General features: G+C 37.4%; 1 protein-coding gene across 1 annotated transcript; it reads left to right on the forward strand.

Moving 5' to 3' along the window:
- Positions 1 to 3,162: 3,162 nt before the first annotated feature.
- LOC127976517 (5-hydroxytryptamine receptor 7-like) lies at positions 3,163 to 6,566 on the forward strand. The gene is made up of 2 exons (XM_052580977.1): positions 3,163 to 3,876; positions 4,707 to 6,566. Exons 1-2 carry the CDS (start codon positions 3,269 to 3,271, stop codon positions 5,536 to 5,538), a joined length of 1,440 nt encoding a protein of 479 aa, XP_052436937.1. The 5' UTR covers positions 3,163 to 3,268; the 3' UTR covers positions 5,539 to 6,566.
- The last annotated feature ends 9,303 nt before the right edge of the window (positions 6,567 to 15,869 follow it).

Raw genomic sequence — 15,869 nt, forward strand, 5'->3', positions numbered from 1 at the left:
GATTCCCCACCTGAAGCCAAACCGTGTTCAACCCTTATTTTCTACATAAATGGAGAAAAACTCGCTCTTGACATATGATTAGATACCAACCATTGTCTCATATAGATCTCACTCAGCAGTCATGTTCACAGTGAAGGGGTGGGGGGTACAGGAACACAAATGTGTTAGAATCTTATATATATATATTTCGAATACATTTGAATATGCCCCTTTAAGTATGATTTCATCATTAATAAAACAGATCCATTGGTCACCTGGGCGGACACATCTGATAAACTGGTTTCTCCTTTACATAGCTGAAGAATTTAATGATCAAATCCACGTGGTTTCACAAAGGCAGCTCTGACACTCTCAGCCGCTCTCTTGCCTGTAGACATCCAGTTTCAGGACGGTCTTCCAGATTTTGAGCGGCGTCCATGTTTCTGCATGTGGCAATCATGGCTGCTAGAGATTTGTTTAAGAGTAGATATCTGCAGAACTCAAAAGCCCAGACCTCTGCTCGCGCCTTGCACAAGCGCCTGAAGCCATGACTCCCAACGAAAACAAAATGCACGTGAATTTGTATTAGCTGCCCTCTATAGGAGGAAGGAGGACACTTGCACAACAAACTAGTTTTGCAACTTACGTGTTTCCGTACTACATGATGTCCTACATATAATTTGTCAATTACTTTATAAAATAATTGTTTATTCACACACACCTAAGGGGGAAAAGTACAATGCTTGACTGTTCTTAGAACCAAGTTTTCTTTTCTTACATTTAGACAGATGTTCCCTGTATCATTTTAATCAACATGTTTCTATGGTACACTGAAAAACAATAAGCATATAAGTTTTAAAGGCTTTTACTGGCAAAATAAATAAATAAAATAATAATAATTATTATTATTTGTATTATATTTATAATTAAAACAATATATTAAGTGGATATTTAAAGTGTTTACTCTGGCATGCTGGCATCCATTCTTGCCTTATTAGTTATCGGAGCTGATCACAATATGTGGGCTTCTGTTTGTCCACTCACCTTTTGAAGACTGACCACGTTCTCTATGGGATTAAGATCCAGGGAGTTGCATGGCCATGGATTTGGCCATGGACAGCCCAATTTTATAGAAAGATGATGCAAACCCCTCAGAGCACCTCAGATGATGCTAACCCTGAAACAACATACAGAACTAACAAATATGGCTACATAATAATTGCTGTTAATAGATTTCATCGTCTGGTTGAGTATATGTCTTGTATAAATTTTTCTGAAAAGTCCTGTCATATGCACATAAACTGACAGTCACCACTTATAAGCTACTACTAAATATTGTAGAAATGTAATTTTCTGTAAAGTTGCTTTGCAATGATTTGTATTGTAAAAAGTGCTATACAGTACAAATAAACTCAAATTGAATTGACTTGAATGGCCACAGATCCAAAATTTCAATGTAGTGATCTTCAAGCCACTTCAATTTTGCATTGTGACTTGGTGCTCCATCATGCATGGATAATTACCAAATTGCTCATGGATCGTTGGAAGAAGAAGGAAGAAGTCACTCTCGCAGGATATTTTAATACAATTCTTTATTCATGGCAGTTTTTTGGGGCAGAATTATGAGAGAGCCCACTCCCTTGGTTGAGCAGCAACCCACATGGATGGTCTCAGGATGCTTCACTATTGATACAACACAGGACTTTCTTTTCCAAACAATCAGCTTTCCAGATGTCCCAAACAGTCGGAAGGGAGCTTCAGAGAAAATAACTTTGCACCAGTCTTCTGCTGTCCAATCTCTTTACTTCCTGAAAAATTTCAGTCTGTCTTTGACCAGCTTCTTTGATGCCCTTCTTGACACCAGATCGTTGTCCAAAAGCCTTGGCCTCACCGTGCACACAGATGCTCTCACACCGACCTGATGCCATTCCTGAGCAAGCTCTGGTCTGGTGGTGACAGGATTCTGTAGCTGACTATTCAGGAGGAGAAGGTCCTGGCGCTTGCTGGACCCTCTGGGACATGCTGAAGACTTCTTCAATGCAGTTGAACCTCTCTCCTTGAAGTTCTTGATGATCTGGTAAATGGTTCTTTCAGGTTTAATATTGTTTGCAGCAATTTCCTTGCATGTGAGGTCATTTTGATGCAAAGTGATGATGGCCGCATGTGTTTCTTTGGAGGTAACCACTGCTAACAAGAACACAATGATTGGAAGCACTTCTTCCTTCCATTTATAGCAACCATAATGCTTTTACAATCTAATTAGTATGCTAGTGAATTTTTTTTTGTTTTTTTTTTTGTGAAAAGTTCAAAATTAAACTTTAGCCAATTATTTAAAAAGCACTCAATAATCTAGAAACAATGCACTCTTTGCAAAACAAAAAATTTATGTCACTGACAAAACTTTTGCCCTTGACTGTAGTTCATATGTGTGCTATGCGCGCACCTGAGAAGTCGTGCATTCAGTGCACACTCGGGTAATAGCGCTTTTGCTCTGTTTTTATATTTTGTCACTAGGAGGCGACAGTGTAGCTTGTTTCTGGATGAAATTTCCACTTTACAAAACGATTCTGTTTTCCCGGACCCGGCTGGTTGGTGTGGAATCATGTTCTTCTAAACTGGAAACAGAACAGTTTTGAAAATAAAAAGCATGACTTTCCAGAGAACTTCTGTTGGCCCATGAATTGTTACAAAAAACGGGACAGATTATACATCGTAGTGAAAAAAGCATTTCAGTTGTTTGTGCTGTTTTCAATTACACTGTCCTGGTGGTTAGGCTATTATTTTAAATAAAAATAAATAAAGTGTAATTAAATAATTAAATCTATTAAATACTAGTGTTAAAACCCACCCAGTTCGGGTTGCAACACCAGCAATCTTTTTCTTGAAATAGTAGATTCAGGAATTATTTTAATTTGCAGAAGATAAAATGGTAAAATCAGAGACACAACTCTATTTTGTTAATCCATTCAATTCATTATCAATTCATGACTATTTTAAATTTGGTGTGGTGAGGGAAAAAAAGACTGACATCTTGCATCTGTTTGCTAAAGCTTTGGTTACACCCGTTAATGCTTAAAAAAAAAGAAAAAATTCTCTCTCACTCAGTTTTTGTTAGAACGAATAAAAAAGGCATAAAAGACAAATCAACGATCTCATCTAAAAATAGAGAAATTAGCTGCGCGTTAGTGACTAAAGGCTAATCGGATGCGCATCACTCATTGCGCACGCAGTTGCGATCTCGTGCCATCATCGAGCGCTCTGAAAAGTTCAGGGATAAAAGAAGCACGGCATGGTGCTGGCTGATACCAACAGATCAACTGTCGCGCAAAGCCACGGAGAAACTATGAAATCCTTGATGGGTGAGGAGCGCGCGCTTGAGACAGGTGCAAGCGTGGAAACTTCTAACGGCATGATGATCTCCGAGGTTCTTATCCCTCGCCTATTCAAAATTGCGCACGAGTCAGGAGAGGTGGCAGTGGCTGCGGGCTCCGGATCCTTGGAAATGAAGCCTTCTAGCTTCCCGATCCTTCTGGAGATGATGGAGGTGGCGAACGGCACGCGCTGCGCGGAGCAGATCCTCAGCTACGGAGAGGTCGAGAAGGTGCTGATCGGTGGTGTGCTGACCATGCTCACGCTCATCACCATCTGCGGGAACTTGCTTGTGGTCATCTCCGTGTGTTTCGTGAAAAAGCTACGGCAGCCCTCCAACTATCTCATCGTGTCCCTCGCGCTCGCGGACCTCTCCATTGCGCTCGCGGTGATGCCGTTCGTCAGCATCACGGACCTGATCGGTGGCCGCTGGATTTTTGGCAAGTTCTTCTGTAACGTGTTTATAGCCATGGACGTGATGTGTTGCACCGCGTCCATCATGACCCTATGCGTTATTAGCATCGACCGGTGAGTTTATTTTTTATTATTGATCATCATAATCATGATCAATGATCATGAAAAAAGATTTGACAACACTTACAATAACATTGTTATCATTAGTGAATCTATTAGGTATATCATGAACTAACATCAACAGTACTTATTATAGTATTTGTAATTTTATGTTAATATGACTTATGACTTAAACTAATATTTTTAAAATTAAATTAAACTCAAGTACAATTTAAATTATAAATGTATAATGCATATATTTAAAAATGATTTTTTTTATATAATCTATCATAAACAAACATGAGTTTAGAATGAACAAGTGTATTCATAAATTAGTATCCACCTAGATTTTTTTAAGTTTGACTTAAGAATATTATCTTAAAATAAACCTTTATTCATCTAAGTGAATTTTAATTCCCAAATAATGTAATTATTTAATTATACACAATTGTTATAATTGTTGTTAGTTTCTAGAACATTAACTGATGTTAACAAAATATTAAACCATATTGTAAAGTGTTTCTAATTACACATTCAGTTCTACTACTATAAAGTAGGTTTCTTTTAAATTAAATGTCTTGAAACTCTGTGTGGCATGAATTTTTATAATGAAATGGCATGCTGTGTTGCAGAAATTCTTTTTTTGGGTGTTGACTGTTTTGATCAGTCCAGTAAAGAAACTGGATAATGTCTAAATCAAATAGCTTAAAACTGATTGCACAAAATAGTCCATTACATATTTATTATAATATATAGCTGAAGCAATTTTTTGTCATGATAATATGACTTTAAATAAAGTCCTGTCTTCTTACGTGTCCATGTACTGTATTTTCTCTCTATCACAGGTACCTTGGCATCACCAGACCCCTAACTTACCCAGTGAGACAGAACGGCTGGTGTATGGCCAAGATGGTGCTTTCTGTCTGGCTGCTTTCTGCATCAATCACTTTGCCACCGCTCTTTGGTTGGGCACAGAACGTGAACGATGATCGTGTGTGTCTGATCAGCCAGGACTTTGGCTACACTATTTACTCTACAGCTGTTGCATTTTACATTCCCATGACTGTCATGCTGGTCATGTATTACCGCATCTACCGTGCAGCCAAGCTCAGCGCTGCCAAACACACCATCACCGGTTTCCCTCGTGCAGGACAGGAGGAGGAAGAGGAGAATGAGGTGGAAGGGGAAGAGGCTGACGGTGCGGAAGAACATGTGGAAGTGGATTGCGTAACTGTGGCAATAAAACTGCAGAGGGAGGTGGAAGAGTGTGCACGTCTGCCGCGACTCCTGCGAGGAGTGGGCAAGTGGAACTCGGACCGCAGGAACATCTCCATATTTAAGAGGGAACAGAAGGCTGCGGCCACGCTCGGGATTGTGGTTGGAGCATTTACCGTCTGCTGGCTTCCATTCTTTCTCCTCTCCACGGCCCGGCCCTTCATCTGCGGAACAGAGTGTAGCTGTGTCCCCCTGTGGGTGGAGAGAACGCTGTCGTGGCTAGGATACGCCAACTCACTCATTAACCCCTTTATCTACGCTTTCTTCAACCGTGACTTACGCACCACTTACCGAAGCCTGCTCAGCTGCCGTTACCGCAATATTAACCGCAGACTGTCAGCCGCCGGCATGCATGAGGCCCTACGACTGGTGGAAAGAACGGAGGTGGTTGTCTCTGGGTGACCCCGAACTGTGCAAACAAAGTTCAGAGGTCAACATTTGCACAGGAACTCACAAGCCTAAATGGTCATGATGACATTTAGGATTGTGTCATGTTTGGACAGTACACAGTCCAAAACAGTGGTCAAATTAGGCAGAGGCATGTGTTATGGACAAAGCAATTGAATTTTCTCATCTTTGCTGACAGAGGAACATAATCACTGGCTTTCTTTTAGTAGAACAAGAGAAAAATACATATAGTTGATGAATCAATTTGAGTCACACACACACACACATATATATATCCACCAGTATCCTGATATCTTGTCAGTCGAGGGACTCTGGATATACAGATCAATAGAACTGTAGGGAGAAATCGGTTTAGATTTATTTATTCTTGAAAACAGATAACCGCTCAGCTTGGTTTCTGTGTTAAAAACGTTTATCGAGCCATGAGAAACTCAATTGTCAGCTGTCAGCACCTGTTATTTCACATAGTGTGATTCATCTGTGTCTGAATCTTGCGCCTCTGTGCTAAACACAACTAAAGGCAAACCATTTCATTCTGCACATGCCCACTCTGTATAAAATCACTGACTGTTTTATGTATTGATGGAAAGCGCATTAAAGCACATATCTAATGTCAGGCTAAGCTTCTTTCTGCAGCTGTGATTAAGCCAGAAGGAACAGGACGTAATCTGATTAGAGATCAGTAATTAAAGGGATTTTGATGAGATTGACTCGGGTCTCTTTTTTTGTAGGTATCTATTTATAGTTTGATTCTGCTGGGATCTTATGTGATTGGCTTGTATGTCGCTATTATTTATTTATCATACATGCCACTGAAAAATTCATGCAATTGTAATCAGATTCACTCTTTTGAGTCCCTCACAATTAAGTGTGCATAAAAATATCAACAAATTTGTAATGACTTTTGTACTTATGTCTACCTGTGTAAATATTATAAACAGATGCACCAAAATGTAAAGATATCATTGTCTTTTTACTGTAGATGTTTTAATGTTACTCCTTGTGCATATTTTGAAATAAAGGATCAAAAAACTGGAATTTTTGTGAAGTTCTTGCATTTACACTTTTGAATCAACCTTATAACATTTCCAGATCTATAGAAAAGTGCTGCTAAGTTACCTCACTCATTTCCCATTTTTCCCAATTAGATGCCATTTCTATGACTTCACCTTGAATATTGAATTCATCCAGGCGATGAGGATAAGAGAAGAATGGCGGGAGAAGGGAAAGAAAAATAAGCGAACTGCATAGGAGGTGTTCCCATTCACTTAGAATCACTGAGGCACTTATTATGACTCAAATGCAATTAGTTGCCCAATCCTTGAGAGAATTCTATTTAAAGGGTCCAGTGTGTCGACCTGTGACAGCCACCTGTGCAGCTGCTGCAAAATCCATTCACAGAGAGTCTGCACTGCTGCTGATGATAATGATGATGGACCTGATTTCACACCAACATGAATCTGCTCTGGTCCATGAGTGTTGTATGAGCTCTTGCTGACACATAGAAATATAATTTTTTTATTCCCACTGAGCTTAAGAAATAAAATATAAAGGCCACCCTAGTGGGTGATAGACTGGAGGACTGTAAAATTACAGGTCAGAATAATTCCCTCATATTTCACCCAACTGAGAAAATCCTTTCCGCTGTTAGAGCGAGACAGGAGAATTTTAAGTGGGCAGTAATTACCTGTGCTTTTCTTTACATATTTCTTTTAGATATCTCTCATTTTCCTCTATCTTTATTTCCTCTTCTCCAGCGACATTTAGGTCTTCTCTTCATCCATCATTACACAGATTATTGACTCACCTGAGTCCACTGCTTCTTATGGACACTAATTAATTATTTTTGCATAAATTAATTACATTTGTAGTAATTAATTCTGAAAATCACATTATGCTCAGCTAAATTATCCCACTGAAATACATTTTATATTTTCTGTAAAGCTCAATTGAGTCCTTAGCACTCACACTTTGTCAATGGATGATAATCATAATAATACAATTTCCTCTTACGTTCCTCTGTTCTTGCTGTAGGGGTTGCAGTGGGTTGTTGAACTGCTCTTTTACATGATTTCTGTGCTAGAAAAATAGATATGTCTGCATTTTTCATCAGGCTCCCTGCTATTTACATATGAAGTGGCTCAGAAGTGTGCTGGTCACAAAAATCACTCAAACTACCTGCTGAGAGAAAATGAGAGAGATGAGAGCACTGAGAAGCAGAGGAAAATAACAAGAGGCTTCATCTGTGAGCACTCTGTGCATTTAAGACTGATTAACTCATACTTGTGTTTGACTCTGCTTTTCAAAAGTATTACATATTCAAGAAGGCTTATTTCACTATATAACAGTAATCACAGATGCTAATCATGATTACAGAATTTGCATTGTGCAAAACATTTTGTAACAATCATTGGCATTCAGAAAACAAAAATAATGACATCTTTAAAGCCGCATTTTGATTGGGCTGTTTATCGAAAAGACACATTGTTGCTTGTCCAAAATGTTACCTGTTACTCCTCAATGCCCCTTAAGGAGGTCTTTTACACTCAGATTTACTCAGTCCTGTCTTACTGCTTCTGTCTGTTACTCTTTTTCTATTTTTTTTCAGGAGGTTGTGTCAGCTGCACGGCACTGCACTCCTCGCTGCACTGATTATGTGAAGACCCAAGGACTGGCTCAATTGTCAGAGCAGGTTATTATTATAATGGTTAATGCAATTATGTCTATGTAATAATACTTAAGTGACTGTCTGTACATCTGGCTTCCCTCAAGTTATGTTCCTCGGGAATAAGAACTGAAAGAAAGTATTATAAATGAACTAAAATTACTCCATTCAAGTTCCATGCTCAATTTGGTAAACTACAAAACTGTATATTTGAAGCAAAGTTATAAACAAAACAATAAATAAAACAATAAATAAAAAAGATGTAATATGACGCATGACAGGGTCCTCACACAAACTGCAAAACTGTTCATTGTCCTGATTTCTAGAAAAAGTTTGTCCAGAATGTAAGGTCTTAAAAAGTATTAACTGTAAAAAGTATTGAGTCACTGCAGAAAGTCAAATATCTGAAATTGTACATAAATACACATCCTTGTTTTCACTTTGAATTAATTTGTGTTTTTCTGAGCTCACTGGCAGATATTTGTTATTTGTTTTAATCATGAACTCATTTCATTTTGATCAATTTTGTACAAGACAAGACATTATTACCTTATTAGCACAAAGACAGAGAGACACATGTTTTTAAAGCACTATGCATTATAACCAATCCCATATGATTATGTTGAGTTTATGAATGCAAGGTCCAATCAGAGGCGTTCAGACGAGACATTGCCGAAACACGCTGTTTCATTACCGTGGGAATGGGGCGAAGCCAGTGGAGTGATTGAGAAATGAGCGACACCTGCTCGACCCACCGGTCTCAAGTCCCACGGAGGAGATGGAAGGATATAAAACAGGAGCGACGACAGTGAAGGACGAGAGAGGACCAGGCCTGGGTTTTAGTTTGCGTTTTGGTTTTATTTGTGTGTGGCAGTCGGCCGTGAGGGGCTGATGCACTGTTTTATGTTTATTTTGTAATTAAAGTTTCAGTTTGATTGTCCGCCGGTTCCCACCTCCTTCTTCCTGATGATTGTGAAGTTTGTACATTGTTACAGACACCATATCTGGTACTCAAGTAAATAAAAATGTTATGCAAAGATAATAGATTCCACTATTAGGCTAGGATAGGCTACTTTACTAGAGAACTGACATGCATGTTCTTGCACATATTTGAGAATCGAGATATTTCATTTCATATTTTGGGAATGGTTTGTAATGTTGATTGTTTGTAATGTCTTGTGGAAACAAAGTGATGTGTGACGGTTTAATGGGTTTTTTCAGTAGGGACATACTCCTATATCAGTTTGTGGCTGCTGTGTGTCACATGACAAGCATGAGAGAAACCCCCCCACTTCACTCGTGCCTCCTCCAAAATGATGCCCCTGACACTACAATACAAAATTAATAAATCAAATAAATGAAACATGATGAAACATGACATGGTGAAAAATGACTGAATGAATAATAGGCTATAAAGTACCTTAAGATTATTATTATTATATTTTTATTATCATTATTATTAAATTATAAACAATAAATAACTTTTCTATGATATTGATTTTTTTTTTATATGCACCTGTATATAGATTGCATCTGTCCTTTTTATCTTATCTGTTTTGGCTAAATGTTGCCGATCTGATCTGAAACAGATACAGAAACAACTCTGCGGGAGCCCTCTTTAAAATTCTGTCACACCTAATAGCCAGAAGTACAAGTTTGCAGTTTAAATGCCTCAAAGCAAATGTTTTACGCACACACACACATGTTTGTTTTTCTCCCATAGGCGTAATGGTTTTTATACTGTACAAACTGTATATTATATCGCCCTTCACCAACCCTACCCCTAACCCTAATCCTCACAGGAAACTTTGTGCATTTTTACTTTCTCAAAAAAACTCATTCTGTATCATTTATAAGCATTTTGAAAAATGGGCACATGGGTTATGTCCTCATAAGTCACCCTTTCCTTGTAATACCTGTGTCATACCCATGTCATTATACAGAGTTGTGTCCTGATATGTCACAAAAACAAGAGCACACACACACACACACACAAACCTTTTCACACACATTCCACTACATAAATTTTCAATAACACCAAATCTGTGCCTGTGAGAAGAGACGGAAAAGTACATGCAAAAGCTGTCATGTGAGAAGACAAAACTGTGGAGTGCAATAATTACTATGTTACTTTTTGCCATTACTTCAAACCCTCAGACAAAAAAAGAAATATAGTACAGTTTCAAAAGGTAGAACTTACTTTGTTTACCTCTAAACTGTGCTTATTAGTACCTAAATGTTACATATTAATACTTTTTTGACTGTACTGTAAAGATCGCAAAACAATTTCAATTAAAATTTAAAATAGACTTACAACCATATAAAACAATCACCTGAAAAGAGAATACATGTATACTGCATACAATTTTAAAGAAATCTGTCACAATTTAAAAAACATACATAAGACCAAGATATTATTATTGAGATAAATTGGAATGTATGTCAACATCTTTGCTATCAGTATCCTTAAGTCATCCCATTAATTAAATGTTTAATATGCATTAGGGTTCAGGTTTAGAGAAGACTATTAAAATGATTTATTGGCTTACACACACACACACACACACACACACACACACAGTCTGAAAGTAAATGGATCTAAATAGATGGTTTCTCTCTAAAGCCAAGTAGATTAACTTAATTAGTCCAGTCAGCAGTGTAACGGTAGCAGACACATTGCGGCTTAAGATTCAACTATTTTCTGTACTTCAAATCCTTCACTATGAAGCCTTTGGCAATTTCAGTGTTTGCCAGAAAGGTTTTCGTGAGATTTTGATTAACGAGTGGTGCAGTAATGTGAGTGGCATATACTGAAAATCAGATATAGGCTCATTCCTCTTTCCCTAAATTGTTTCTTTCATTCATTTCTTAACATTTTGTTCTCCTCTATTCTCCAATTACTAATTTCTAATTATCATTGTGTCCCTTTCTGCCAAACCTGCGGTTAGCAAACTTAAATAAACCGCTCATAATGAGTCCACTTCTCTCAGAGCTGATGGTGGCAGGTCTTAGGGTATGCTGATGACAGCTTTATTGTGCTATTAAAGGAGCTTGCATAAATCAACAAAATTATGAAGGAAAGGAACATAGAGAGAGAGAGAGAGAGAGAGAGAGAGAGAGAGAGAGAGAGAAAGAGAGAGAGAGAGAGAGGTGTGTTTGTCCTCTTCTCTGCTTTACAGAGAAGCGCCTGTGCTGCGGTTTCAATTGAATGCAGTAGTGTTTTGTGAAATCTTAGGATGATACTTTGATCATAATGTAATTAAACCAGTGTCTTGAGAACAGAAGCATCAAACATCACAATCTAGCTTTGATAGAAAGGTCACTTATTAAAATAGCCTATATAAGGATAGAAATCAATTAAAACATATGTAACAAGTCATGTGTAAAGTTGCACATTCTAATATTTAATTTGACTGCCTTAAGCTTAGATTATATTGTACCACTCTCCTAAAGACTTCATTAGGGTTAAGTTCAGGACTCTGTGGCCAATTCATACATGGAAATGATTCCTGCTCACTGAACCATTATTTCACAAATTGAGCCTGGTGAATCTTGGCATTGTCATCCTGGAATATGGATGTATGTACGTTTTTCAACATGGTTGTTTCAGAAGTAAAATCAATGCATCAGTTAGGGTTAAAATAATAACTGCAAAATGTTTATCTCTGCAATCATGATCCAATCCTAATTTTCTTGTTTAAATTAATTTATTTTGGCCAGGCAGTGTATTTCAAATCACAAAAACAGAGTGCAAGCAGTTCATTTAATAAATAATTTGAACACACAAACTCATGTTACTGGTCTGGAATACTCCAACTTATCTTGAACTGAATTAACTAAAATGGCTACAGAATCAACATATGACACATTTACTGAAGTGTGAATTTTCAAATTTCCATTGCCTTCAATGATCCATCTTAAAAGGTTCTGTGTTCCCAAGGAACCTAATTCATTTAGGTGAATTCTAAAGTGAACACAGATGCACGCACACACACACACACACACACACACACACACACACACACACTACTTTATAAAATTGTACATCTAAAGAACTACAGGATACAAGAAAGTGAGAATTGATTAGTGACCAGGGTGAGAGGACTCCCTGAGGAGCTGATAATTTGAGACCCTTTTGACCTAGAAATCTTTACATCATACAAGATTGACCAGCTCAGCTTAGACACTCGCATCTGGTAAGATACTTCAAAAATTATTTTATTGAGTGACCTTAAAAGGGGCAATATAAAACAGAAATAGTGTTTTGGTGCCTGCTGTGTGTCCCGTTCACGCTCTGCAAAGCATGGCAATCAAGCAAGGGAACACAGCAATCAGACAAAATGCTCAACATTAACCTCAGGACAACAAAACATCTTAATAATAAAAAAAAAAAAAAAAAAAGGGAAGAAGAACATGGATTCACCCATGCTCTTTATTTAGTTGTAAAACGTGAAAAAATGTAGTGCTATTACATTAAATTAAAGGTCAAAGCATCGGGTGGCGACCTTTATAGCAGACGGTCAGATCTGAGCAGACAGCCTTTTACTGATCTGCTGCACCCGTACTGCTCCAAGCAGTTTGTCTATGAAATGCCATATGCCATCCACCTCTGGCCACAGTTTCAACCATGCTGGCAATCCCTGCATTAAGGTTAAACACTTCTTTTTTTGACAGTCCTTAAATGAATAGTTCACCCAGTAATGAATATTAGCTTAAAATGTATAGGCAAGATGTAGATGAATTCATTGGTGAGTAAGTGAAATTTCTCATCTACATCTACATCTAGGATGAGCTAAAGGTCATTCTATAAACGAATAAACGTATAAACTAAATTCAGGTTGGGTTATGACCTTGAATGCGACAGATCTGACAGGTTGCTGTCCTTTTTACACAGTTTTCTTTTGCAAAATTACAAATTCAGTTCTTGACAGTTGTATCTGCATTCAGAACTTCTGGATTTTGTGCAACATAATTCTCTTTTAGAAAACCTTATTCCCTGCAATAATGAATAAAACTGCATTTTTACAGTCACATAAATGACATATCACTCCATTAGAGCCTTGTTTTAACTGGCCAGACGGAAATATGTGTTTTTGTTGTATGGTTGCCATTTTAGTTAAACTTTCTTTTAAATTCTTTTAAACATTAATTATGTCTCTGCAGATAACAAAAGAAAAAGACAACTGGCCAAGTGCTACCCTGAAAAAAAGCTAAACTATTCTTTTGTCCTTGCTTTCTTCCAAAAACTAAGTTCGGCTTTAACTTAGTTTAAAAGTCATACCTCAAAAGTAATTCAAGCCAGGGAATGAAAAACTCCTGCTGGCTGGACTAAAACTAGCTGCAGCAGCAAGCTACATTTTCCCAAATGGTCTCCCACCAGTGTACCAGCCAGGCTCTGGTCTGCTTAGCTCGTAATTTTTTGGATTCTAGAGAGCATTTGATTGGTCAGAAGATTTGATGAGAAGAGGAAGTATGGTGTGAGGTAAAATTAAAATACGGTGAGCCATTTTGGCGGAAGTGACGAATTGCAAGCTTTCAATGCATATATCTTCTAAATGCTAATACCCAAACAACTTTCATTTTGATTTCATGGGGACTTTAAGTTAAGGTGTTTGTGGTCACAGTTTCAGTCGGAATATGTTGGATATGTTTTACATTTCTACATTATAAAGAATTAATAAACCATAAACTCCTTAATTTCACTTAAACAACTTTAAATATAATATGCATGCACAATAAACTATTGTAAAATTTATTTACATCAATCAGAAAGGTTTTGCAGGTTTTTATAAAATTCTAATTAATAAGAGTCATAATAAGCATATTTCCAGTACATTTCTCAGGCTTGCACGGTATCATCTGCTCACTCATCAAAACCTTCGGGAATCCTCTGCAAACTTCGCCACAACTCATTTAGTTCTTGTTGAGTCCTCTGTAATCCTCGCAAACTTTGACAATTTGTTGAACTGGCTTAAAACAACTTTATTTTTGACTTCATGGGGACTTTAAGTTAATGGTGTTTGCAGTTCACCCAAAAATGAAACTTAGCCCATAAATTACTCACCTTTAAATCATCCTGTATATGTCTATATGACTTTCTTCTTTCATACAAATCCAGTCAGAGTTAATTAAAAATTATCTTTGATCTTTCAATCAGTGGGTTTTTGTCCATGAGAAGTTTAATAAAAAGCGCATCCATTGAAAAAAAGTTTCAGCTCCAGAGGTGAACAAAGGCCTTCTGTAGTGAATCTATGTGTTTTTGTAAGAAAAATATCAATATTCAAAACATAATAATCACTTTAATCTAGCTTGTCCTCACTGTTGTAAAACGGAAGCAGTTCCGGGGGAATGAAGTATGAGGTCAGCGTGATCGTAAGTTCCATATAAGGGCCAACTTGACTCTTAGCTACGTTTACATGACTACAATGTAGTCAAGAACGCATTCGTTTTTCCCTTGCATTTTTTTAAGTTGCCTACACAGCAACGTTTTCAAAATGATTTGCGTTTATACATATCCGTCAAAACAGGCGAAAACGCTGTATTACGTATGCCAGGCCAGTAGTTGGAGCTGTCACCTGTTAGTAAACGGTACCTGTCAGGAAGTGACTATTATATGTTGTATATGATCATAGACAGTAAAAGAAATGGACACAGCGACCCCATTGGAACTCAATTGAGACAAGTGAAGCCCATTTTTAGCGATTTTTAGCACTTCCGTTTCTGATGCGCAGACTCAAACTAAGCTTGATGACGTCAGCAACCTGTCTGACAGATGTAAATCTTCTAGTAGCTGTGCGTGAAAACTGCCATCGTTAATCTTGCAGAGACGGCGAGCTTGAGCAGGGAGTTCTTTGTCGTGAGTGAGCAGGAGTAAGTATTCTGATTAATTATTTTGGATAGTATTTTAAAATGTAACGCATGTAATGTGCAACAGAGAGTCGAGTGGTTATGACGCAATCGTTAGCCTATTTTTACAAAAACTGTTTCTACGGGGCCATAATGTAACATAGAAGGTAATGGAGCCCTTTATACATTGTCGTGTATCTTTAGAAATAAATCATGGACAAATGGAGTCTTTAAACGCCTCAGATGTAAAGTTATTCATTTACATTAAAGTTATTCAAACTCTTAAGCAGCTTCAACAGTACCATGTACTCTGCCATTGTTGTGTATGTTTGTTTGCACTTGCCTTTTAAATCGACACGTACTGCGCATGTCTACATACCTAAAATGTAGCACACATGACGTCACCATTTTCAAAGATTCCCATTTTGGGTGTTTACACAGAAATGACAACGGTAGCATTTTCAAAAACTTGCACTTTGAAATGCTGTTTTAAAAAATAGACAGAATACACATTAAACCTTCAACCAGGCCACTGGACTCTACTTTTTGATTCTTAAAAGACCATTGCAGAAGTTCAAGTGGAACAGCTATGCAGCGGAGGTGGTAAAATAGCATTGAAGGTGTTATTTTGTGCTTGTCTGACATTACATTTTCATTAATATAAGGTTTCTCCTTTCATGTTAAATATTTGACTAAAACACATGGCCTACATGCCATTTATCGGTACTTTTATTCAGCAAACATGTAAAATGCCTTTTTTAATATTACAAAAGTAACAAATAAATACTACTATTTTGAACTTTCTATTAATCAA

Source organism: Carassius gibelio, chromosome B17 (genome assembly GCF_023724105.1).
Source record: "Carassius gibelio isolate Cgi1373 ecotype wild population from Czech Republic chromosome B17, carGib1.2-hapl.c, whole genome shotgun sequence".
NCBI classification, from domain to species: domain Eukaryota; kingdom Metazoa; phylum Chordata; class Actinopteri; order Cypriniformes; family Cyprinidae; genus Carassius; species Carassius gibelio.

Bases quoted from the DNA above. Each gene is read 5' to 3' on its own strand.
- LOC127976517 (XM_052580977.1), top strand. From the start codon at position 3,269: ATGGTGCTGGCTGATACCAACAGATCAACTGTCGCGCAAAGCCACGGA. The intron at 3,877-4,706 runs GTGAGTTTATTT...TCTCTATCACAG, and splicing joins TGCGTTATTAGCATCGACCG to GTACCTTGGCATCACCAGAC.